At 51.6% G+C, this 26,352-nt stretch overlaps 1 protein-coding gene across 2 annotated transcripts; it reads right to left on the bottom strand.

Moving 5' to 3' along the window:
* Window positions 1-312: 312 nt before the first annotated feature.
* rab11fip5a (RAB11 family interacting protein 5a (class I)) lies at window positions 313-26,352 on the bottom strand. 2 transcript variants are annotated; one of them, XM_030355802.1, is made up of 6 exons: window positions 25,547-26,352; window positions 11,626-12,179; window positions 10,340-10,946; window positions 4,571-7,462; window positions 3,349-3,499; window positions 313-2,813 (listed from the first exon to the last, which is right to left on the bottom strand). In XM_030355802.1, exons 1-6 carry the CDS (start codon window positions 25,927-25,929, stop codon window positions 2,553-2,555), a joined length of 4,848 nt encoding a protein of 1,615 aa, XP_030211662.1. In that variant the 5' UTR covers window positions 25,930-26,352; the 3' UTR covers window positions 313-2,552. The 2 variants fall into 2 exon arrangements, with proteins under 2 accessions (XP_030211662.1, XP_030211663.1); XM_030355803.1 differs by having other exon boundaries at window positions 4,571-7,153.

The raw sequence follows: 26,352 nt of genomic DNA, 5'->3' as shown, positions 1-26,352 counted from the left end.
TTAGCTGTCATTAATTTATCAATTATCTGTTAAACCCGTTTGGTTTATCCCTTAACAGACGAATTATAAGAGCGAGAAAATACATCACTGAGCAAATTGATTAGGTAAAGACATGGATTTTAAATTCATGTGACAAGGATTAAACATTTTAATACACAAAACAATGTAAACAATCATTTCTGTATTAATAAATGTGTTCACATGTTATGATGATCAAAAACTATCAGAATCTCACACACACACACACACACACACACACACACACACACACACACACACACACACACACAAAGAAATCAACCAGACATAGGGTGAGCAGTAAACACAAAATATTCTTTATTAAATATACAAAATTTGTGAAACAGAATTGCATCACGAACTGTAAACTTTCCAACCGTATGTACTGTCATCTACACATTCCCCCAGCTAGACGTTTGAGGAGTGGTACAACACAAATTGCTTGGGAGATGGAAGACTTTGGAGGGGTTAACTACTCTATGACTGGAGGGTTAACTAGTCTGTGGCCGGACTAAGAGCCACCTCACACCTTCAAACAGCTCCGCACCCATCTACACACTCCATATTGGGGGTTGTGGAGCGAAAACGTAAGATGCCAAGGCAGGTCGATTTAAGGTTTGTTAAATGGAATGGTCGTAACCGTGGTGACGAGATGGAGTCGCCCGGGGGAATGACAAAGAGCAGGGAATGACAAAGTGCAGTGGAGCTAGTTATAAACATCCCTCGAGGCCTACCTGGACTACAGGTGATGTAGATTCTCGTGCTCTCACAGTTGAAACAGTGCAAGAACATCCACAAGTGCTGTTGAAACGTGGCGTCGTAATCCGAATACTGTATGGTATTAAAACCTGCCCTAAAGTGGAGTTTTTCACTGTACAGATACTGTAAAATACCATCCCTAACGGTATGTATACATTTATTTATTATTAATTCATTTTGTGCAGTGATCTAAACAATAGAATAACTAAGCATCGGGCAGAACTAGCCAATGAGCTGAGTGAACACACTTTAGGTAACCCCCCCCCCCCCCCCCCCCCCCCGCACACACACACACCCAAAACCCCTGCTATACAGAAAATGAAGTGCAATATTTTAAAAACAACCCTACTAACATGACAGAAAACAAAAACGAAAAACGCGATAAGGCAGCTTTTGGCATTTCCAGACGGCATATATGCTGTTAATACATTATATCCTTTTGATAAAACACCTGAAAGCTCAAGCGATGCGCGTGCACTAGCAAAGCCGGTTTTGGCGGGAAAGTAGCGTGTGGCGTATAGCGTGTGTCGGCCATTTTCTCTCCCCTCCCACGAGGGGCAAAGTCAGCTCAGTAATGCACAGAAGTGAAGGCATAGGCATGGACCGCGAGTGGCTAATCCTGACGCAGACTGAATACTGTGCGAAACAGTCGAAACCTGATTACCCCACATTCTATGTCCTCACACAGGTCCTCATAACAGACAGGTGCCCGAAAAGCACCATGGGTAATCTCACGATGTGGGCCTCATTCATCACCAAAACCATTGTTGGAATAAAAAGGAATGAGCATACACGCCAACAAAATGATCTAAACCATTCACTTGCTGCATAAGAACACTTTTGAATACAGTCTATTTTCAACCAACTATCGATTTTCCGAGATTGTGTCGGTTAGTATTTATGACGGTCATTTGGCTTGTTGGCTCGGAGCTTCAATTCAGACTGAGCTAGCCAAGATCTGGCAAAGAATAAGATTCAAAAGTTTAGAGACTGAATGTTGGCAAAATCATGGAAAACATTCTACAAAAAGTTATTTCTGAACCAAAATAATGATGATAACACACAAACGAAAAATAATAAGAAAGGAGATTTGGATGATTTTAAGGTAACTGTTTTCCGTTCTGCATACGTGTTCTCCCCGTTCTGTGTGGGGCCCGGCCACCGTACGGCCGCGGTGTGCCAGCGGGGGGGGGGGGGCCGACGGAGGACTGACGTCATCAGCCCGTGGACGGAGGCTTTAGTCTGGGCCGCGGGACGTCCAGGGCTCACCTCGCCTCAAACCGACCTGACCTGAAAGCTACCTGAGGGATACCGTTCCTTCCTCCCCTATCGCCCCCCCCAAAATCTCCTCATTCCTTAACACTTAAAAAAAACGTTTGCGATTCCCTTTTGAGACGCCACTTCCTTCTCCCTTATCCTTTTCTCTTCCTGACGGATAAAAAAAACTATTCTCCTCGAAGAGGAGAATCCTGCCTCCCTTTCCACCCTCCCTTACTCATCCTCCTCTTTACCTCCACTTGCTCCCTATTCCCTAACCACATGACTCCTCTCTCCTGGGCTGGGAGGACGCGGCGCGATACAGTCGAGTGTCGAGTAGTGCGGACGCTACGCCTCGTGTTGCCGACGGCGTTCAAAACACTCGGGCGAGCGGTGAGAGAGACTAAAGAGCTATCGCCGTGACGTGGGCACAGTCGGTACCCGTACCTCGAGAACCCCCCCTCTCTATACCCCCGACCTCTGACCCCTGGACCTCTGATCCCCCCACCCCCCGTTGGTCACTTGAACTTGGTTGTGCCGACCTGCAGGAGCGTGGGCGTCTGCTCCATGATGCGGACCAGCAGAGTGTCTATGTAGTTCTCCAGGTCTCGAACCTGCGGCTTCAGCCGCCGCAGCTCCACCTCGCGCCGCGACAGCAGCGCCGTCTGCCGCTCAAACTCCGCCTTCTGCCTCTCAAGGTCCGCCTCCCGCCCCACCAGCAGCGCCACCAGTTCGCTGTGGGTCAGGTGGTAGTAAGAGCCCGCCCCCTCCGTCAGGGACTGCCAATAAGAAACAAGGAAACACAAGGGAAACAGTGCCGAGTGAGAGTTGGCGCTTAAGGGCGATATAAAGTGTTTGCTTAAAGGTGCCACCAGGTGTCAGTGTGATTAGCCGTTACCAGTCATTTTTTAAAATCGGCCTCTTCTGACATCACAAGTGGGCGTGTCCACCTAGATGTGTGCTGGATAGATCAGTCTTCTAAGCCTACGCGGTGGACGTTGCTAAATCTATCCATCATACATCTAGGTGGACACGCCCGTTTGAGATGTCGGAAGAGGCAGATTTTCAAAACGGCTTGTGGCGGCTAATCACACTCACAGCCGCTGGTATAATATGCCACCTTTAAGGGTAATATAAACGGTTGCCTAACAATGTACGTTCACTTCTGATGCAACACATTTAAAAAATGTTTAATAATGAAACCCATTTAACAAATTACATTAAAAAAAAATTCAACATTAAAAACAACGACACGACCGGGATTCGAACCGCGGACCTCGGGGCCTCGGGGCCCCTCCCTGAGCTCCAGCCTACCTTCCTCCTCTCTGGCTCCGCCTCGCTGAGCTGGCTGCTGCGGCCGGGCTGGATGGTGCAGCGCAGCTTCTCCAGCACCGAGCGTCCCTCGGGGCCCCTCCTCTCCTCCGGCCCCAGGGAGCCCGGGGTCAGGGGTCGCACGGGGTGGGGGCTGGCGGGGGGGGGGGGGGGGGGGGGGGGGGGGACGACAACAACCAGGACAGGCGTCAAAAAACAGGGCTACAGGGAGTCACGGGGGTGTGTGTGTGTGTGTGTGTGTGTGTGTGTGTGAGACCCAGTTGAAGACCACGGAGGAACAAACCCGAGCGCTGACGAGGTTGAAACGTCTCGGAGAAGGAGAGAGAGAGGGCACCCCGGGTTGACGATAAAGAAACGACAACGGCAACGAAATGACAGTATTTCAACAGACCACACCCGAGATGGGTAGATTAATTAATGAGACGAGCGTGTGTGAATCGAACACAGGGAGAGGTGTGTTATTACCCCAAGGTGGGAAGAGAGAACGAGAGAGAGAGAGAGAGAGAGAGGTGGGAAGAATGAGAGAGAGAGAGAGAGAACGAGAGGTAGGAAGAGAGAACGAGAGAGAGAGAACGAGAGAGAGAGAGAACGAGAGAACGAGAGAGAGGGTCGTTAGGAGGGGGGGGGGAGCTGAGGACACCAGCCTCCCCCATCTCCTCCCACTTCCTGGTTCTCCGAGGACCTGAGTGAAGGCGCTGGCTGGGAGGGCAGGGGGGTGTGTGTGTGTGTGTGTGTGTGTGTGTGTGTGTGTGTGTGTGTGTGTGTGTGTGTGTGTGTGTGTGTGTGTGTGTGTGTGTGTGTGTGTGTGTGTGTGAGAGAGGAGTGGTCCGTTTTGGGACCAAGAGAAGATAATAACTTGCTAATTGGGCTGGGCATCCGATTGGCCCTCCCTGACCAGGAAACAGGCAGTCAGGAAGACGGAAAAAACAAACAACAACCAGAGGCGAGGAGTGTAGGGCTCCGTCTCCAGCGTGTCCTAGGAGAGCCTTCCGTAGGAGACGCTACACCTTTCAGCATGACACCACCCTGAGATTCAATCATTCCCCAGAGAGACACCTTCCACAAGCAGCAGAGCAGCGGAGAAACCCAGGAGATAAAGGAGGAGGAGGAGGAGGAGGAGGAGGTAGTATTTCCCGAAGAAGATGAAGAGAAAGCGGCTTCTGTTGCTTGGGGGGGGGGGGGGGGGGGGGGCGTGTGACCTCACCTGTTCTGCGGTCGCTCCACCTTCTCCACCTTCAAATGCGGCTCGTCGCTCGCATGCGCCACACCCGTCGCATGCGCTTCCTCCGGCGGGGGCGGAGCCTCGGGGGCGGGGCCAGGCGTTGCCGTCGGCAGCGGCAGCGAAGCGGTGACGGAAGCGCTAGGGAGGGAGCAGCGCGCTAAAGGAGCAGGCGGTCCGGCGGGCGGACAGGAAGTAGGAGAGAGGAAGAGGAGGAGGAAGGGGGTACGGGCGGAGTCAGGGGGCCCAGAGGGGTCGGTTGGGCGGAGGGATGGGACCACGCTTGGATCGCTCCCGAAGGAGGTCAGGGTGCGCCCGGAGAGGCCGGTCGCCATGGCGCCCTCGGAGTGGGAGCGTTGGAGCGTGGAAGGGCATTCGGTCTTCGTGGGGGCGGGTGGCGTGTCCTCCGATGGCGCTCCCGCGTTCTGCTGGGTTCCTCCCGCCGGCTGGTCGTCACTTCCATGGTTACGGTTAACGACTGAACCCACGCCAATCTGAATTGGTGTGTCTGAATGGGAACCGAGGTCCTCGACGCCTAAACCGGGTTCAAAACATGTCTCCAATCCTTTAGCAAGACACGTTTCTTCAGACGGAAACAACCCCACTTCCGCCGCCTCTCCGTCGACGTCCGCTGCTCCACACGCACCCTCTAGTCCCGGAGCGGACGCGTTCTCCGGGAAGAGGACCCGACTGAGCTCGTCACAGCTCTCGGCGCCGCGCAGCGTGGAGACGGAGCCCCACAGGTCCTCCGACGTTCGACGCTCCACCAGGGGGTCCACCGAGGCCGACGAGGTCGCCGCGGAGGAGTTGTGAGTCAGACAGGTCTGGTAGTGCTGGGAATCGGCGCTGCCGTACAGGCTGCTGCTGAGGAGGCTTCCCGGGCTGGGACACAACCACCGCCCGCCCGGCAGGGGGTCATAGAAGGCCTGGTCTGGGGACGGCGATGCCCGGCTGGCGATAACGTCGAGGAGCTCCGGCGGTTTTGGGGCGTTCTCGAGGACGAGCTGCTCCTCTGTGTCGCTGACGCCGAGCGTGCTTTCCACGAGGGAGGACTCGTTGAAGACCAGGAGGGGAGCGGTCATCGTCGGGCCGTCTTTCGGACAGAGGAGTCGGGGTGTCTTCGGAGAGCTCTGACGGACGAGCTGACCGTCCAGGCTGCCGGTTCCAAACGGCATCTCCAGGAAGGACGATCCATCACCCAAAAACGAGGTCACCGTGTGGAAGGAAGGGCAGGTGGAAGTTCCTTCGGTTTCCAGAGGGTGTGGCGCAACAGACTCGTCGTCGCCATCGGCGGCTTTAACAAAGTTCTCTGGCTCGTGAAGATCCCCAAAAGATTCTTGGAGCTCATTTGCTCCCCCCGTTCTGGACACCGTGGCTTCTAGTTCTAGGTCTCGGGGAATAGAGGTGTTGGTAGGCTTTGACGATAGGTCAGACAGTGGGACATGAGTAGGACCTGGTTCTTTAGACGGTCCATCTCCATGTTGCAAGGAAATCAGGGGTGGTGGGACCAACACCTGATCATCAGCTACCAAATCATCTACCATAGACCGTGGTTTCTCATTCGGATCGCTTACCTGAATTAGATCTCCCTCAACTCTATGATCAGTAATGACAGGACATGACCAGTCGATGAGCTTATCCTCCGAGTCTTTCAGGAGACCGAGGACGGTCTGCTCAGGCGATTCTTCACTGAGATCCAGGACGCTCTTCGTCTCGACTCCCTCGCCCCAACAAGCGGCCCACTTCTCCGAGGCTGAACAAGATATGCTCGAGAGAGCGTCTTCCTCGGCTAAACTTCCGACTCCGGACGAACTGGGATCGGAGGAGTCGCTGCGGTCCTTCAGCGTCTCGCCCTCACAGGGGATGGAGGGGTTGTGTTCGCACCGGCAGTGCTGACACAGGGCTCCGGGCGTAGTAGTGCGTGTTAAACAATCAGTGTTAGAGGAAGGGTTAGCTAGGTTAGTGACAGTATCCCCGTCGTGATTCTCTGATGAATCTAGGGAGGTGGTTAGCAGCATGCCGGCATTCTGATTGGTCGCTGGGATGGCGGTGGGGAACTGTGCAAACCCATCAGACCAGGGTTCCGGGGCCGTATCCAAAAAGACGTCCGCGGGTTGGGGGGGGAATGCCTGAACCACGTCAGAGTCTTTGAGGGGATCCGGAGACTTGGGCGGTTCTTCTTTGTCAGGGTGCCAGAATTCCACGAGAGAACCTTTCGGCGAGTTCTGGGCCGGGGCGTTCTTGGGGTCCGGTGGTCCAGCGGGCTCGTCGTCGGACGACTGCAGCCTGCAGGACACAAACGCCTCGAAGGGATCGTCCCACTCCAACTCCGGCGCCGCGGTGCCGACAGAGTTGAAAGGGTTCGGGGACCTCCCATTCGAAGCCTCCTCCTCCTCGCCTGGGGGAGGATGTGGGAGGGGCCTCCGTTTCAGTCTAGCCAACGCTTCTCCGCCGGCGGTTGCGTCCGAGGCGCCGAACGCGCGTCCCTTTGGGGACGGACGTTCGCGCAGCAGGCCGGGGACGGGGTCGGGGTCCTGGGAGAAGAGGTGAGCTATGGGAGGCCGGGCGCTGGAGAGGTAAGGCAGAGGCGGAGGCCGGGACGTTAGAGGCGGGTCGGAGAGCGCCGCCCCGGAAGAGGGGTTTTGCTGGAGTGTGGAGAAGAAGGGGTTACTGGGTGACATGGGAGTTGGTGGTGGGCTGCACTGGGAGTGGCAGAAGGGGTTAGTGGGGTGCAGTGGGGAGCCCGGGGGGGTTGATCCTGGGGGTGCAGGAGGAGCCCAGGAGCACCAGGAAGGGTGTTGGGACGGGGGGGGCACTGACGGTAGCGGTGGGGAGTGGGACTCGGGGATGGGCCCTAGCTTAGGGGACACCCGGGGGCTGTGGAAGGAATGGAAAGTCCTCCGGGTTAGTGAGGAGCTGTGGTCCGGCTACACCCGGGGTCGGCAGCATCAACTTATCCGCTCAAATCTTCCCAGCAAAACATAAGTCAGTGTTTTATGATTTGGAGGAAGGGGGAGGGTCTTCACCTCGTTGAAAATCAACCAACCACAGAAGGAGTTGTAACCTCCGTCTCGGTGGATGTTATCCAACAGATAACAGAGTTTGAACGATAGTCAGCCCCTTTTATAATTCTTTTCAGAAAAGGCATCACTGACATTTACTTTGAGTCATTTAGCCCACTCTTTCACCCAAAGCCACTAACCACTGAGTCAGAGCATAATCAGAGCAAACAATCAAAAAAAGGCAGCGCTGCTCTGATTCCAAGTGCAGCATGCAGCATGAGTAGCTAGCGAAGGGCAGCTAAACAGAGTATCTCAACAGACTTGCTAGTAAGGGGTAGGTAAACGCAGCAGCTAGCCAGGGCTAGCTATACACAGTAGCTGTGTATAGCTACATCTGTTCAGACACCTTCTCTGATGTTTAGTATCTTTCCAAAACCGAGCCATACTTCGTAGAAGCACACATGTAGTTCCTTTCCCCGAGGTGGATTCTAGTGTTTGGTAAATATTTAATGATCACCCCTGACTTATCTTTGTTTTGAAAACCTGTGATGTCATGGTCAGATAGAGCGAGAGAGAGAGAGAGAGAGCGAGAGAGGGTGAGAGACATAGTGATTGCACAGCATGGCTGGAGCCAAGCTGGCCAGGATCCCAAGGCCGGGAGAGAGAACAAGGAGTAAGGCCACTAAAGGCTGGAAGTGTAGATGTCGCAGAAAAAAAAAACAACCTGCTATGTACTCTGTTCCAAAAGGCTGACCTCGCTTTGATCGGAAAACGCTTCGCTGGTGAGCACACCAATATTTAGTTTCCGTTGTGTGTAGGATTGGAAATACCGGTCAACAACACCCGTGTTCAAATTAAAACCTCTGTCGAATAGCAAGACGGTAAAACAAGAACAGGGGAACGTTTCCTGTTCTCTTGGTAGCTACTGCATCTTTTAGAGCTGGTCTCGGTTCAGCAGCTACACGCCTCTCAGTGGTGCAGGGGAAAGTAGGTTAGTGAAAAACGAATGTCTCAGCACACTAACCTTATGCCGCCGACCGCACACACACCAGGAACGCACACTTCACAGACGGACAAACACCCACTTCAATCGCATGCATATCTCACCACACACACACACACACACACACACGCACGCTATGCATCGACCATCCTTCAACCCCCCCCCCCCAGGGGTCCCCCGTTTATATTCATTTAAATAATCTTCATTTTGAAAACCGTTCTGTTCCGCTCCGTAAGGGAAGAACGTCGATTTGCTGTTAATATTCTAATAATGTGCAACCTATCCCTTTTTTGTTTTCGCCATTTGTATATGTAGTATATATTTATATTAGTGGTGGGCATAGATTAATTTTTTTAATCTAGATTAATTCCGAAATTAATCTAGATTAAAATGGCAAACGGCAAAAAATCTGTTTGTTTACCTTGACAGCGGTCAATTATACTGGGCAATGGTGAATTATCAAATATAATTTACCGCCGGAAGTTGTGAAGTGCCCATGCAAGTGAACGGAGCATAAACAAAAATAATTGACAGCTGAACGTTGGGAAGGCCCATGCAAGTGAATGGAGCAGTCTACAGCATTGAGAAGAGCCGTGTAATAATCCATAATAATGTAAGGTTTAGAAGTTAAATATTTGAAAGTTGTAGAATAAATTAATATAATTTATAATGGAGTTAATTTGCTAGAAATGTACTTACAATTTTTAGTCAGTTAATCATTTACATATTTATGTTACACAATTATTACATATTTACATGTTTACATATTTAACACAGTCAGGATATTCTGTTGAATCTGCCTCTCTGATTCCCTCACGTTTACCTCAGTCTAAATTCTAGCTTCTGATTGGTCAGTTCAGTCCGAACAAGGAAGTGTTTGAAAATAGATTAACGGCGATATTTTTTTTATCATGCGATAAAAGTTTCACGTTAACGCAGCCGTTAACGCCGATAACGGCCAACCACTAACACTATACAGTATTTATGTATTTTTTCTGGAAACCACTTTAGTGTTGGAGAATTCAGCGGCCGAGGAGCTGGGGGCCATCTTGGATCTATTCTTGGATCTAAATGCTAGCTAGCATTTAGATCCAAGATGGCCCCCAGCTCCGGAGTAACTGGAGCCCAGCGGCTGAGGAGCAGAGGGCTCCGTTACTTCTGAGGAGCTACGGGCCATCTTTGATTCAAACGCTAGCTAGAGTTTACATCCAAGATGGCTTCAGGGAGAATAGAGGCCAGGGAAGAGAGTTCTAGAGGACATGAGCCTGTCGGACTCCTCGGCAGCCATGTTGGAACACACCAGTTAACAGCTTATCTACTTTTTGCTAATGTGGTGAGGTAAAAGTACACACACACACACACACACACACACACGCACACACCTGCCCATTAAAAACAGTTCACAACATCCTAACATAAAATCGAAATTACAGAAGGTCTTGCGTGTAAACAAGTCTTCCCTTCTTCCCCACGCTCTTTCTCTTCGCGCCACCTTCACCTGAGCTGCAGCGAGGATCTCCGGCTCCGAGGTCACACGGGTACAAACACAGACACAGACCTCCATGGACGTCTGAGGCACTATGGCTGCTCTGTTTACGTCGGCCGTCAACTCCCTGTTCCGCCTCTATCCATATGTATGACCTTAGTTGTAATTCATCGTCTGTTTGGTGTCTTTACAAACGCCCCACCCGCCCTGACCCCACCCACCCGTCTGCGACCCCAGCGGGGGTGCGCTTGTTTCCGTCTCACCTTGGCTTGCTGTTGCACTCCTTCGAGCCGAACCAGCCCTTGCCGGTCTTCTCCTGGGGGGCCGCCTCCGACCCGACCCTGCCGCCAGAGTCGCCCTTCTTCTTCTTCTGCTGCTGCTGCTGCTGCTTCCGGTCGTAGCTCTCCCTCGCCGCCCCGGTGGCGCCCGGCGGCGGCGCCGCGCTCCTCGACCGCTCCTCCTCTTCGTCGTCGCCGACCATCGGCCCGCTCTTCTCCAACGCCGCCGCGATGGCCGCCTTCTCGTCCTCGCCGGGCTTGTCGAAGGACCAGCGGCGCCCGTCACCCGCGCCGCCCGCCCCCCTGGGGAGCTCCTCCTCGCGGGGGCTGATGTTCTGCAGGGACACGGAGGTGGGGAGGGGCTTGAGGTGCAGACCCAGGCCCAGGGGGGACGCCTTCGCCGCCGCCGCCACCGCCGCCGCCGCGGGCGCTAGGGGTTCACCCGGGCCGGGCTGCGGGGGCGGGGCGTGGTAGGCGTGGTGGACCCCCCCGTTGCGGTACAGGGCGGGCACGGCGATGCTGATCTCGTGGCAGTCGTCGCCGAACTCGCTGTCGTCGGGGGAGAGCTTGGGGGAGGTGTCGGCCGTGTGCTCTGAGGGGGGAGGGAGGAGAACATGAGTGGCGCGGTTGTCGACCAATCGCGGGGCTTTGTCGATTTCTATTCAGTGTTCTGTATTGTGCTGGAGGAATTTGTTTGATAGAAAAAAAACGCAAAAGTAATTATAAAGCTGGTGTAAAGCACTCACATTAGTGGAAAAGGTAATTTTGACGATGAATAGTTGCCACCAAACATCAATAGAACAACACATCGAACACACATTGAATTTAATTAGTGTTGACTTTACAGAGAGGTCAGACCTTTGATTGCTTTAACTAAACTTGTTTCCACTTTCCAGTTGTTTACAGAATATTACAATGCACCATGGGAACTTTTCAAGAGGTTTGTGAAAATACATTGCCGACAAATTACTTTACAGTCCACTTTGTTTTAATGTGAAGATACTAGCTGAATGCACAATACTAATTATTGGTGAACATGAGTGAATATTGTGTGATGGCGAACATTGCGGGAGAGTGAAAATGGCGTTAAAATGAACATGGCCTCATGGTGAACATGGGCTAATGGTGAACATGGCGTGATAGTGAACATGGCGTGAGGTGGTGTGATAGTGAACATGGCGTGAGGTGGTGTGATGGTGAACATGGCGTGAGGTGGTGTGATGGTGAACATGGCGTGACGGTGAACACGGTGTGACGGCGAGCGCTCTCACCGGGGCTGTTGTCGGCGGTCAGGTTGCTGCTGTTGCTGGGCGAGTTGGAGAGGTCGGAGACCACCACGCTGATGCCCGCCGTGGGGCTGAGGCTGCCGCCGCGCGACGACGACTCGCTGCTCTCCGAGCCCAGCGAGGTGCTGGAGCGCGTCTCCGACGACTTCCGCAGCTTCCCGCGCAGGAAGAACGTCCTCATCTTGTTCCTCCGGCCCTCTCCGCCCTCGTCGTCCTCGTACTCCTCCTCCCCGCCGCCGTCGCTAGGCAACCGGGTGCGCGGCAGCGACCCTCCGCCGCCGCCGCCGCCGACGCTCGGGGGAGGGGTGGGCGCCGGGGCGTCGTCGTCCACGGAGGAGCGCTTCTTGCCGCGCATGCGCTCCTTGAGCTTGCTGAAGGCCGAGTGGCCCTTGTCCTTCATGGCCAGGTTGTACATGCTGGCCGTCAGGTTGTTGCGGGTGAACTGCACCGTGGCCTGCACCTCCCCCCGCTCCTTCTCCTTCTTACCCGTCTTGGAGTTCAGCCGGAACCAGCGGGAGCGCAGGTTGACCCACTCCGCCCTGCAGGGGCACGAAGGGGGGCAAGGGAGGGTCAGTGTACAGGAACAGCAAGGGCAACATAAGAACTACAGGAACCACTATCGGAACAACAAGAACAACATTTAAACTAAAAGGAACCAAAATAACAACAACATGAACTACGAAAACAACACATCAAGAAATACAGGAACTAAAATAACAACATACAAACTACAGGAACTACAGGAACAACTACAGGAACTACAAGCACAACATTTTAACTACAAGGACCACATTTTAACTACAAGGACCGCATTTTAACTACAAGGACCACATTTTAACTACAAGGACAACATTTTAACTACAAGGACAACATTTTAACTACAAGGACATAGGCTCTACAATAACAAAATAGGAACTACTACAAGAACAACTACAGGAACAACTACATGAACTGCAAGGACCACAAGGGAAGTGGACACTCTTAACCGATGGCGCATGTGGTAGAAAAGGACGACCATACAGTACCTACCAAAAAACACATTTAGTGGAATGATGTTTCTGATTGGTTCAAATGGGTGCCCGGCGACGCCCCTTGCAACTGACGTTTGACATCACTTGGCCGCCATTCGAGCCAATCAGAAATCCTGACGTGATAACTTGTGTTACCAGGGGTTGGTCATGTTTAAATACGAGGATGTCCTCGGGTCACCCTTCCTTGTAATCAATCGGCCTCAGCGGCGGATCAGACGACGCTAAAACAAACAGTTGTACTCTGCTTGTGTTTGACTTTCTTAGCCACACTAGTCCGGGTTCAGACGTAGACCACATGCTGGTGAAACCTTGACCAGCCATCCCCCAATAACGCCCTGGCCCAGTGGTGGTCTAGAACCCAGGACTATAACGATAAAGGGGTCCATCAACGGCTTCTCCACACAGAACCAGACCTGAAGAATATAAAAGCCCCTTTTCTGTCCATCAGAGGCCTCCTTCAAAGTAAGAGTTGCAGGAAGGACTTCTAAGAGTTTCAGTTCCGACCCTTCAGAGATAAAAGGTGTCAAAACCGCGCCGCGATGACTCAAAAAAAAAAAAAAAAACACCCTTTTCGCCGCTAACGGACATAGAAACGAAAGCAGAAAGAATTTCCAACAAAGAAATATCGAATGATTCCGATAAAGAAGGACGCTCTCACCCCCGTCACCTCCCCCTCCTGGTTCGATTATGTCACTGCCTGGGGAGATGGGCTTGGGTAACGCGTTCAACACTGCCACTTCCTGCCAGTTACATGCCAGGCGAAGCAGGGGCGGCCTTTCTGTCTAACTCAATAGCTATCGCCCCCCCCGGCCCCCCCACCCAACGACCCTCAGCTCTGACCATGATGTGCTTACATATATATTTATCTATGCACCAGGGACAGTGCAGATTCATCAACATTTCAGTCCCCTCCTCAATGTAAACGTGCCAGTTAGCTAATGAGCTAATCTCCATCTGTAGTCCCTGGGCACGTCATTACAAAATGGTGGCCTGATATTATAAATAAACAGTGCTTCAGAAAGCACTACCGCGCCATATATTAAAATACATAAATAAATTACAAGGTTAACAGGTGTATGTAAATATAGTGGGAGTATGTAAAGGCATTGGCAGAGATCGGGTTAAAGTTACCGATTTGTATTTATTTATTACGATCATTAAGATATTGAGTCACAGAGGGTGAAAACGGTGCTTTAAATACACTCCTACAAGACATCCGCTCAGACATAATGAGTGTTAAACTCTGAAGCCAAAACATACCTTTCCTTGGCTGTAGATTAAAAACCCCTGAACCAAAAGGTTGAATCGGTTTCTGCTTATTAATGGAAATATGCCACGGAGCTGCTTCTGGAAAGGTCAAACCACCGGGGCAAATCCGCCACCTACACAGAGAATAACCCCGCTCACACACTTCCCCTGTCCCTCCTCCTATTCCTAACAACAACATGGGCCGGGCGCCTCTCATTACTCACTGTAAAAATATTTTTAATCACAATCCAGTTCTGCTGGCTGCCACACACACACACACACACACACACACACACACACACACACACACACACACACACACACACACACACACACACACACACACACACACACACACACACACACACACACACACACACACAGCCTGGAGGACAGATCACCGCCCGAGGTAGAAGAGGGAGGAGGTGGAGGAGGGTGGAGGTGGGGCAGCAGACAATGGCCGACTTTAGAGTGAGGCGGGGCGCAGAGCGGAGGAATCTCCCTCTCAATATTAATTTCTCTATGCCCTGGCCACTCTTTCTGCCTCTCTCTCTCTCCCTCTCTCTCCCTCTCAGTTTCTTCATCTATTTCTCTCTCTACCTTCTCTCGCAACCTCTCCCTACTTAACCCTCTTGCTACATCTTCCTCTCTCTCTCCCTCTCCCTCTCCACTTCTCCCTCTGTCTCTCTCCCTCTCCCTCTGTCTCTCTCCCTTCCTCTGCTTCTCCTCTACACTCCCCGGCTCTCATAAATAATACTAAAATAATTATATAAAAAAATAGCGACCATGACTAATAAAGGCGCATTGCTTACATCGGCTTATCTATTTTGGCCCAGGCTTTATGTTGATATTTCAAAACAAAAGCACCAACAGACACATCGACGGTGTTGAAACACATTACACAAGGCTTTCCATCTACCGAGTCTCACGGCAATGTGTAGAAAAATAACACACCCCACATCCTTATTCTAATCTAAGGCGTAGTCACACAATACTTTACACTACGTCCAACAACAAAGTCCACACACACACACACACACACACACACACACACACACACACACACACACACACACACACACACACACACACACACACACACACACACACACACACACACACACACACACACACACACACACACAGCCCCGGTGACGCAGCGACCTTTGACCTATGTGACCCCTTAGACCACCCATGTGCCAACTGGCGGTCTCCACCTGCCCTAAACTAATGTCCACTAGCCGGTTAAATAAATAAATGCTAAACATTAGGAGGCAGGTGTTGGGGGGGGGGGAAGCAAACCCCATCACCTTCCGTCTAGGAGTAAACACCACCTCAACCTCCTGGGACTCTCTCGGAAACTCGGTCCGAGTGGGAGTCTGCACAGAGGATGTCGGGTGGGGTTCACATTCCAGCGCACCGCCCTCATACAGGATGAACACACGCACACGCACACACACACACACACACGCACACGCACGCACACAGGGTTTTTTCACATGAGAGAGAAAATAAATAAATAAAATAAAATAAATCTGTATAGCCTTCCATCAGTTCCCAGACACAGATGATGTATATGTGAGCAAGACGGTGTGTGGATGCTTCTGCAGACTAAATATATTTCCTAGAACAGCGATTTCTGCATCCAACCCACACCGGCCTACAAACTGACACATATGACGTATTTAATTTCACCGTGCATGTGTCTAGTCAGGTGCACCTGCACACGCATCAGCTCAGCACGCAGAAGGAGGCAGCCCGACAAGATGGACGACGCAATCAAACCTGGTTACAGCCAATCCCAGAGGACCTATGCTCGGAGGAACGCGAAACGCAACGCCGACATTTCTTCCGCACGCGTTCGCCTCACTGCACCGCCTGTGTGCGCGCGCGCGTGCGCGTGTGCGTGTGCGTGTGTGTGTGTGTGCTTATTAGAAAACAAAGAAATCCAACCTGTCTACAATCTTCTATTACCACCGGACCTTGGTTTCATTCTTCACAACATGTCGTTGGGGACATCTGATAGTGGAGAAGAGATAAGGCTTTATATAAACATTGTGTGCTTGTTGTCCACTCCCTTTGATTCTTTTAGTTTGTCCCAGTTATTATCAAAGGGGTTTTATTTCTGATGGTTTTATACCTGTAGGATGAAGATTTACCTCCTCCCTTCAAATTCCAAACAGGAAATAACCACAGTGTGATAACCATCGCCGCCCTCTCCCTCACCTTCTCCCACAACCCCCTCTCCCTCCCCCATCTTCCTCCCGGGAAGTGAAGGAAAACAATGCCCAGATCTGGTACGGGTCATGCCGGCTTTCCGTTCAGCTGCTGTGGGCTCCTCTGGTCCATAACTCCGCCCTCAAGCCCATAACCCCACCCCTCTGATCCGTAACTCCTCCCCTCCAGTTCATAACCCCGCCCTCAAGCCCATAAACCCACCCCTCTGATCCGTAACTACTCCCCTCCAGTCCATAACCCCGCCCTCCAGACCTTAACCCCACCCCTCTGATCCGTAACTCCTCCCCTCCAGTCCATAACCCCGCCCTCAAGCCCATAACCCCACCCCTTTGATCCGTAACCCCAACCCTCCAATCCGTAACTCCTCCCTTCCAGTCCATAACCCCGCCCCCAAGCCATAACCCCACCCCTCTGATCCATAACTCCTCCGATCCACACCGTAACCCCACCCTCAAGCCCATAACCCCACCCCTCCGATCCCTAACTCCTCCCCTCCGGTTCGGTCAAGCCCATAATCCCACCCTCCAGAGTCCAGACCATGACCCCGCCCCCTCAAGCCCATAACCCCGCCTTCTCAAGCCCATAACCCCACCCCTCCAAACCATAAACCCGCCCCTCCGGTCCATAACCCCACCCCCTTGGAATCAACCAGGTTAGCTGCTACGTGGCTAACAACAAACCGAACCCGTCAGATGTCGTAGGATCTGAGCGGTGTACAGGTCCGGTGGGGGGGGCTGTCTGCAGATAAGCCTCAGCAGATGGTTTCACACGCACACAGAAACCCCCCCAAACCACACCATCTGCTCTCTGACAGTTGAGGGAGAGACCGAGGCGTACTGTACTCCCCGGGGTCGGTCTGAAACTAATCTCGGTTCCCATTTTACGTTTGTTCTATAACTGGAGGCTTTAGAACGCGTTTCCTGCCTCTGTAAAGCATTCCGCACGGACTTGGTGTCGGAAGGCTGCGATGTCAATTAACTCGGCTTGCCTTGCCAAAACATGACAGAAATCTCGTTAGGAAGAAAATGAGTTCCGATCTTTTATAATCGTCTCATTGATCCGCGCATTTTAAGCTCTTCCGCGTTGATTTCACCGATGCACACGATATGACGTCACTCACATCCATAAGGCTGGCTGCCCGAGCCGAGGTCATTAACTCAGAGTCGATGTCCACTTAGGTCACCAAAGTAAAAGCCCTACCAGTAATCTGAGTACCCGATCAGGATCAGCATATAATTAACACAACCCACAATTACACACAATGAGTCCAAACCACTGGTTCACCAACACAGACGGGACCAAACTAGAACCTCCTGTTCTTCTGAGTGTGTGTTGTTCCAGCCCTGGTACACTAGTCAGTGGTTACACTTTACTCTGTAACACTGCAAGGACAAACGCCTACACACCCCAATCCTCCTGAACAAAGACAGTGGACCTTAGCGGTTAGTGGTTAGCTGCAGCCGGGCCACAGAGGACCACTGCATTCCACATCTGGATGCGAGGAGGTCCTCATGCACCACATGCTCCTTCCATACAATAAGCTCTTGTTCTTTCAAAACAAAAGCGCCCCCCCCTCATGTTCCTACACTAGGGCTGCGATGCCAATACTGACACCTTTGTGTATGTATTATAGGACTATGCGCATATCATAGGCTCCATTTTTCTACACGCACATTTTCTTCCATGCTTGTTCATGTGCATATTTCTATACATATGCACATTTTCTATTCTATACTTGTTTCGATTTTTTTTCTAAATTTGTTTAAATATAGTTTTTCTAATGTCTTTCAAACAAACAACTTCCCACCCGGCATTCAATAAATAAATAAAAAGAGGAAAATCAAAACAAATTAGAACAAAGAAAAATAAATAAATATTTAAAGGAAGTTAGTTTCCGTAAAACAGTTCCAAAACTGAGCGCCATTTGATCACCCGTTGGCCCAGACCCAGACGCTGTTTATTTGGCTAATTGCTCAGTCAATTTGGTCATGTCCAAGTCGATATCCCTCCTAGCGAATCGCAGAAAATAGATGAACGCTACAGGCTATTACGACATGAGGGGGACTGCAGCACACAACCCGAAGCTCCAGAGTTACCTTGTATTTAATTAGATCGGTCGAGGGATCACTTTTCATACATTAGGCTAGCATAACGTAGCTTTCAAAAGGCCTCTCTGCGCTACCGTCATAAGCTAATTCGCTACGCTAACGCTGTTAGCAGAGTTTCCAGACATTACCAGGGCCGTTTGGTGAAGGGAAGAGTTTCAGCACCCGAAGATATTATGGGATGGATGTGGAGTCCCGTTTCTAACTGACAGGTGGAGAATGTTGTAGACTCTCTGGTTTCATTTGGACCGGCTCTGACCGCTTCTGGTCCATGAGAAGAACAACATGATGGTCAACGAGAACTGTAGTCAGTCCCAGAGAATCTGACAGTGACAAGACCTTTAAAGAGAGGGAGAGAAGGGAGGAGGACAGACAGGCAGGCAGGCAGGCAGGCAGGCAGGCAGGCAGGCAGGCAGCCCAACAGCAAGACACCCCCTAACCCTACCCTGGTCATGATGAGTCACTTTGGATTAATGTTAAATTCTGCCTATAGTAAATAGCAAGACAGTGAAAGAGACACAGAAAGATAGACCAAAGACTGGAGCCCTAGATGGATTTACTTGAACTATTCATGAGACATAACTCAGTCAGTAGAGCCAACCGGTGAATGAGAAATCGTCGACTTTGTGTACAGTTGAATTATACATGATTATTATATAACTCATAAGTTGCTAACTATTAACTATGCATGTTCTTCTCAAACGGCAAATAGTCTCTCCTGTGAAGACTCATCTCAGACACTGAGACAACATCATTCTTTACTTTGAACGGTTAAATCATCAATCGTTAGTGTCGCTCGGCTCTCTGAATGACGATATATGACTTCAGCTCTCCAAGATGGACCATATTTTAAAAGACCGCTCCCCTACAATAAAACGCTTATATTATCTATTTTGACGACGCTGACGCCTTCGCTAGTGAACCTCTCAATCTAAAATGTTTTCCTCGTAAGCACCACCCCACCCCTGTGTGTGTGTGTGTGTGTGTGTGTGTGTGTGTGTGTGTGTGTGTGTGTGTGTGTGTGTGTGTGTGTGTGTGTCAATTTGGCATTGACCTCAGCTTCATCAATTCATCCCAGCAGTGGTTATCGTCAACAATAGTAATACCATGAATTGGGAATTTCCATCTAAACAAGAACTGATTCACATCGTAAGTGAAGCCATTTTCATCCAAGCTCGCAGGTAAATCAAAAAAAAACTCCCTATTCACCGGATGAATCTACATAGTAAACATATTGTTCCATGCATACTTTTCATTCTTCTTCTGCGATTGTAAATTTGATCATGTCGGGCCCGACATCAGATTAACGACACACCTGCTGCCCAGAATTACATTAGAAACTAAACCAAGAAGAGTTCCTCATTGCAAGACCCAGACCCCCAAAATAACCCAGCAGGAAGGGCCCGCTTCGAGAGGCACGACTTGATCAAAACGTCTCAGTCGGAACGAGAAATCCAAACTATGCAGAGGTCTGTCCCTCCTGCAGCACCAGACCTACGCCTCCAGACTCCTGTGATGAGCAGATAGCGCAGAACAGAACGTTCTGGCATCCGCAAGCGCTCCGGAGCGGCGAGGTTCCACCACGAGGTCTGGTGCGCATTGTGAGCGAGAGCGGCCTTCGCAAAACAAACACTGCAGATCTGTATCTCACCACCGCGTCTGAAGACAGCGACTCGGCTCTCTCCCTCACGCAGTTGGATGGAAAAGGATTACAGAATTAGATATTGAGAAGACGGGCGCAGGACAGAGTAGGGGCTAGGAGGCAAGACTTCCAGCTGAAAGGTTATGGGTTTGATCCCCAAGTCCTCAGCCTGGCTAGAGCCGTCCTCGAGCGAGACGCAACTCGCTTTGGACGAAGGCGTCTGAAGCGCGGAACAATAAATAGATCTTGATCCTGGAAGTGAAAGCGTTCACGGTCACAGAGAAGCAGCAGGGTGGGAAACTACTTCAGAAAGACACGCTCGTCTATAAACAGACGTGTGCTTTTCCCCGTGGCGGCGAGCCACACAGTGCTGCCAACATGGCTGCTCCAAAACCTGTGGGCCCGTGGTGCAGAAACACGAACGCTGGTTCTGTTAATGAGTCAGTAGACGCCATGTTGAGTCGCCAGGCTCCCCCCGCCACCACGGATGTCCTTGGCGTGTGTGCGCGTGTGTGCGTGTGTGTGTGTGTGTGTGTGTGTGTGTGTGTGTGTGTGTGTGTGTGTGTGTGTGTGTGTGTGTGTGTGTGTGTGTGTGTGTGTGTGTGTGTGTGTGTGGTGTCATGTCGCCCGATCGATCAATATCAGTCAGGGGTCGGCTCACGGAGTATTTTCCACCCAATCAAAAGTTCCTCTACACCTATAGGGTCAGAACAATGTGTCACAGTTGAGGAGAGCTTTATCTAGTTTGTATTGTTATATTACAATAACCTAGATTCTGCATTTCACTTATTGCACACAAACTGCATACACACTTATTGTACGTTGTACGTCCTGGCACTTAATGTACGTACTTATTGTATGTTGTACGTCCTTGCACCTAAAAACAGTAGCTAGCATTGTGTAGCATCTTATCCTAGCTATCTTTGTTGATACGGGAAATGGGTTAACCTCACAATTGTTAGAGCTTGGCAGTTGTTTCTATGAACATCCTTACTGTACTGACAGCGAAATATTGTTTATGAAAAATGTTGTAATTCGCTTTGGATAAAAGCGTCTGCCCTTAATGTATATGCAACGACGTACATCTCAGAAGGTCTCCCACACCCACCTTGGCAGCCCTCAGCTCTCTCAAACCATCCACTCAGCGAGAACATCAAACCACAGGAGGGAGACGCCTTGAGAAGGAACAGTAAACGTCCCTCTTGCTCCAGGTCCAAAATATTACAGATATTACAGATTCCTCAAGTGTATCACCAAAGAAAACATTAATGGAGAAGCCCGTTTTCTCTGCATCTAACACACACACACACACACACACACACACACACACACACACACACACACACACACACACACACACACACACACACACACACACACACACACACACACACACACACACACACACACACACACACACACACACTCCATCGTGCGAGGCCCGTAAGCCTCAGGGAAACGTTTTCTAAACATTGCACCCGAGAAGGGGCCAAGAGTTGGCCCAGGCAGGAAACCTCTTGTTATGCAAGTCTGTCTGTGGGATAGGCGGGCCGGTCTCCAAACTGTAATTTCAGAATCTCATTCCTGTTTTGCAACTTTGAAATTGTGAACCGCGGTGCAGCAAGGAGCAGCGAGGTAGCCTAACTAAAATCGCAAGAACGTCTTCATCCCCCCCCCCCCCCCCCCCCCCCCTCCGGACCAAGGAGGAGGGTGTGTTTGTTCGGGCTGATGGCCGCTCTAGGGGTGGAGACGGAGACGTCATGCCGCGTTCGAGATGCATCGTACACCGCCCGTCCGAGTTGCAAAGTGGGAACTCTCCAAGCGTTCTTGCATCATTTCACCAAAGCACGCCCCCTTTTGGCCGGTCCTACTCGGGCTCCGGAGAGTGTACCGAGTTCAGAGAGGTTGACCGTACGACTCGACAAACCATGATGGCCGTGCCAATAATGAGATGTATTTTCTTTGTATTTTTACCACGTTGGTCGTTTTAAACGTCGATTTTAAATGCTCTTACATACTTAAATTACATTTCTGCTTAAATCTGGTCCCCTAATTTATGCACTGCACGGCTTTGCTGTGCGTGCAACACAATGTAACGTTGTGTTGTTTCTTTGAGCTGGTTTAAAAAGAGGCAAATGTAGCTAACGATAACAAAGACTAGTCAATGACTGTTCTCTCCTGACTGGTCGTGTAGCGATGCCCACAAAGACAACCGGGAACACTACAAGTGCTACAAGCCAGGGAACTACGTCACACTAGCAACTCGTGCGGTTGGAGTACGACGCCTCTGGAACGCGGCCTTAGCTCTGAGCCCTGCTCAAAGAAATATGTAACAACCTCTACCTGGTTTGGTTCTTTAGTTGTGGTGGTCACTGTGGCAATGCAAAGGACAGGAAGTGAAACACTACTGGTGGGGGGGGGGGGGGGGGGGGGGCAGGATACCGTTGAACAGGAAGTAGAAATCTACTTGGGGCAGGATCCTCTAGGGGCGAAGGAGTTCAAAGTTCAAACCCCAACACCGACAAGCTACCCTGTAGGAATTGAGCAAGAAGCCCTTACCCAACCTGCTCCTAAACGACCTGTCTCTGTACTATCTAACCCCTACCTGCTCTATAAGGACCTGTCTCTGTACTGTCTAACCCCTACCTGCTCCTTAATGACCTGTCTCTTTACTGTCTAACCCCTACCTGCTCTATAAGGACCTGTCTCTGTACTGTCTAACCCCTACCTGCTCCTTAATGACCTGTCTCTGTACTGTCTAACCCCTACCTGCTTCTTAATGACCTGTCTCTGTACTGTCTAACCCCTACCTGCTCCTTAATGACCTGCCTCTGTACTGTCTAACCCCTACCTGCTCATTAATAACCCGTCTCTGTACTGTCTACCCCCTACGTTCTCCTAAATGACCCGTCTCTGTACTGTCTAACCCCTACCTGCTCATTAATAACCCGTCTCTGTACTGTCTACCCCCTACCTTCTCCTAAATGACCCGTCTCTGTACTATCTAACCCCTTCCTGGTACCTAATGACATGGAACTAAATTTACTGTAAGTCACTTTGGAGAGAAAGTGTCTGCCAAAGTATTTAACAGAAACCATTCCAGCCTGAGGAAGACGGAGAGACCAGAGCCTCTCTTCTCTGAGGACATCAGGACCAGGAGGTGACGAGTCCTGACCCTGAAGACCTAAACCACCTCCTCCTCCTCCTCTTCCTCCTCCTCAATACTGAACCACTTTGACTGTACACACCAGGACTGTACCGTCCTGGCTGGACAGGGCCTCAGAGTCAGTCACACCTCGGCTGACCTCTGACCCCTCAGTGTTCCACGACGCTCAGGACACATGAGGACACACCAGAGTCAGCCACACCACCGCTGACCTCTGACCCCTCCCTGTTCCCCATGGCTCAGGACACATCGGTGTCAGCGGCTCTGTGTCCCTGACCGATTTAACCGACAGGCGACTCTACTCTCCACTTCTAGGGTTCTGATTGGATGCAAAACCAACTGTCCGGAATATATTGTAGATCTCTACTGCAGTGAAATAGAGCAGGGTTATACAGTGGTTAGGGTGTCGCGACTTCCATTCAATGGGGACTGGGTTTGACCCAGTCTCCAGTCTCCCAGTAGATCAAGATGCCCTTACCGCAACAAGCTGTCTAATGACCAGTATCTGTACTGTCTAACCCCTACCTGCTCCTTAATGACCCGTCTCTGTACTGTCTAACTCCTACCTGCTCCTTAATGACCTGTCTCTGTACTGTCTAACCCCTACCTGCTCCTTAATGACCTGTCTCTGTACTGTCTAACCCCTACCTGCTCCTTGACAACCTGTCTCTGTACTGTCTAACCCCTACCTGCTCCTTAATGACCTGTCTAACCCCTACCTGCTCCTTAATGACCTGTCTAACCCCTACCTGCTCTTTAATGACCCGTCTGTAAACACTGCTAGTGGCGGCAGATACAATCGTCTGCTTGATGTCTAAACACAAATGCTAAACCTCTACAGTCAGCGAGTAATGGCCAGTGAAGGCGGTCGCATATCCTCTACACACAAATCAAACACGCCCAGGCCACTGGTCAAGGGCCCCTCTAAGCACTGGTCAAGGGCCCCTCTATGCGCTTGGTTTGCGTTGTAACCCATCCTTCAGTGTGGTGGGGGTGAGGAGAAGGGTGGGGCTACGCGCTCTACCGTACACCATCAGGCGTGCTGCTACAGAGGCCTGCCTAGTCAGCAGAAGCTCAAACGGAGAAGAAAGCCAAGGATTTCCTGTCTACGTCAAACTGGAAACAACGACAACTGGGACTGCGTTTGATCTCCCTTCCTGTCCTCTCTTAGACTGCGATCAGAGAGAGTTGGAGGGTTTCGATTCAGAGGAAACCCCTCCCACTGCTGACCCAGATGAGATGTCCCGTCTCACGACAAAGAAATAACCGACGACGTTCTTCAGAGAATATCGAGGGGTTAGCGATTCGTAGTAGAACCGCGTCGTTCCACTGAGCGACGGGAACGGGTTCCCGCGTCTGCTGGGACCGCACGAGGGACGCCATCGGACCTTTAGAACGCGCTATTGACTCTCCAAGATCCTGCTCCGCGTGTAGACCTGAAGCACACACACGCACACAAACAATAGCGCTGATCCAGCACCCAAGGGTGTCTGTCACCTTCAAGTGACCAGCACCCGGCAGCGATGGGGGTCGGCCACTCCCCTTCCAGCGCCGCTGTGTGTGTGTGTGTGTGTGTGTGTGTGTGTGTGTGTGTGTGTGTGTGTGTGTGTGTGTGTGTGTGTGTGTGTGTGTGTGTGTGTGTGTGTGTCAGTAAGCCAACCTGTCAGGTCAACAGCTCTTCCTAGTTGTCTGAACTCAGTGTTTAGTGTCAATCTCCTCAGGTGACAGGGGGGGCGGGAGACGGGGGGATTCCCAGCGTGATAACCACACCAAAGGCGTGCCAATTTCTGACACGCGAGACTCACCTACTGAACACGTAATTTACCACGTTTTAAACAACATAAAAAACACAGGTCAGACCACTATCTCATAGACCATGGGGGTATCGGGTTCCCTAGAAAACAAACAACGCCGTTCTAAAAATAACTAGCCGATCTCCCCGACGGCCGAGGAGCGGTCAGATAATCCGGGTATGTGGGCCATGTCGTGATAATCCTAATCCCGCTGTATTCGACATGCATCGGATTTAAAAGGGGCCCTAAACAATCGTCAAACTGCTACACAATACGCATTCAGAAACGCCCCTCCCTGGGTCGGGTTCCCGGGGGAACCGGCGGGCAGGATTATTGTGGACAGGGGGATAGAGTGGGGATGTGTCGGTGACTCTAGTCATGATCTCAGGGCTCCACACTGCCACTAGTTCACCGTGTGCGTGTGGGCGGAGGGGAAGGTGTGTCTGCGCAGCTCTGATGCAGCACAAACCGTCTGACAGCTGGGAGGGAGGGAGAGCACCTCGGGAGAACCAGCGTCCACCCGCCACCGCCGGCCCCACCGAGCGGCAGCCGCAGCCGGCAGACTGCGACAAACAAACACCCGCCTCGGTCGCTTCGTGTGAACCCCGGCGACACATCTCAAACAAACCGTCAAGTTGTAAAGTGCGTTAAAAACACATGAAACCCAATAGCTCGGGACCTACTCGGTCTTCGCGTAGATGTGGTCCTGGAAGGCCTTGTCCAGGGGGATGACCGCCTGGCCCAGGAAGACGTCCAGCCCAATCAGCGCCCGGTGCATGACCGTGAGCACCAGGTCGCAGCTGCCGGGAGGGTAGGCGCCCCGTCCCCCTTCCTCCAGGACCCCCGGCAGCAGCTCGAACGAGCACTCCTCCTTCCACTCTGGCGACGTGGTCTTCTCTACCACGCAGGTGGAGTACTTCTCCTTGCCCACCTGGATGATGGTGTACACGTCGCTGGTGCCGTTCTTGCCCTTGCCCCGCAAGCCCCGTCCCCTGAGCACCGTCACCTGCACGTGCGTGGGGACCCATCTCTGTGGCTGTTCGTCATCCGAGTTTACCGAGGACATGTCCGAGCACCAGCGACGAGGCGGGACGGCGAGGTCACCGGCACGCACCGGGAGGGGGGAAGGAGAGGGAGGGAGGGGATGGGGATGGGGAGGGGGGCGGGTTAGCCCAAATCCGCCGTTACCTCCCGAAAAGCGTCGAGATGTCAACACGCACGTTAACTCCGCGGCGAGGAGCTGTGCCGCATTGCTGTCGACGTGTCTCTTTAAAGTTCCCGGTGCCGTCGCGGTGCTAGTCGGCGCCCTGTTGTCGTACTTCCTCGCGGTGTTTCGCAGCGGGCGTCTGTCGCATATCGCCGACAGTAGCGCGTGGCTGCTTCTGCTCCTCGCGGCCAAGCGGGCCCCTCTGCAGGCAGCTACGTCACGGCGTCATCCTCTCTCTCTCTCTCTCCCTCTCGCTCTGTCTCTCTCTCTCTCTCTCTCTCT

The sequence above is a fragment of the Gadus morhua genome, chromosome 5 (assembly GCF_902167405.1).
Source record: "Gadus morhua chromosome 5, gadMor3.0, whole genome shotgun sequence".
NCBI lineage: Eukaryota > Metazoa > Chordata > Actinopteri > Gadiformes > Gadidae > Gadus > Gadus morhua.
Note: the sequence above shows the minus strand (reverse complement) of the source record. Positions and strands in the feature narration are given on the sequence as shown.

Bases quoted from the DNA above. Each gene is read 5' to 3' on its own strand.
- rab11fip5a (XM_030355802.1), bottom strand. From the start codon at position 25,929: ATGTCCTCGGTAAACTCGGATGACGAACAGCCACAGAGATGGGTCCCC. The intron at 12,180-25,546 runs GTAGGTCCCGAG...GTGCCCCTGCAG, and splicing joins CACATCTACGCGAAGACCGA to GGCGGAGTGGGTCAACCTGC. The intron at 2,814-3,348 runs GTAGGCTGGAGC...TCTTATTGGCAG, and splicing joins CGGAGCCAGAGAGGAGGAAG to TCCCTGACGGAGGGGGCGGG.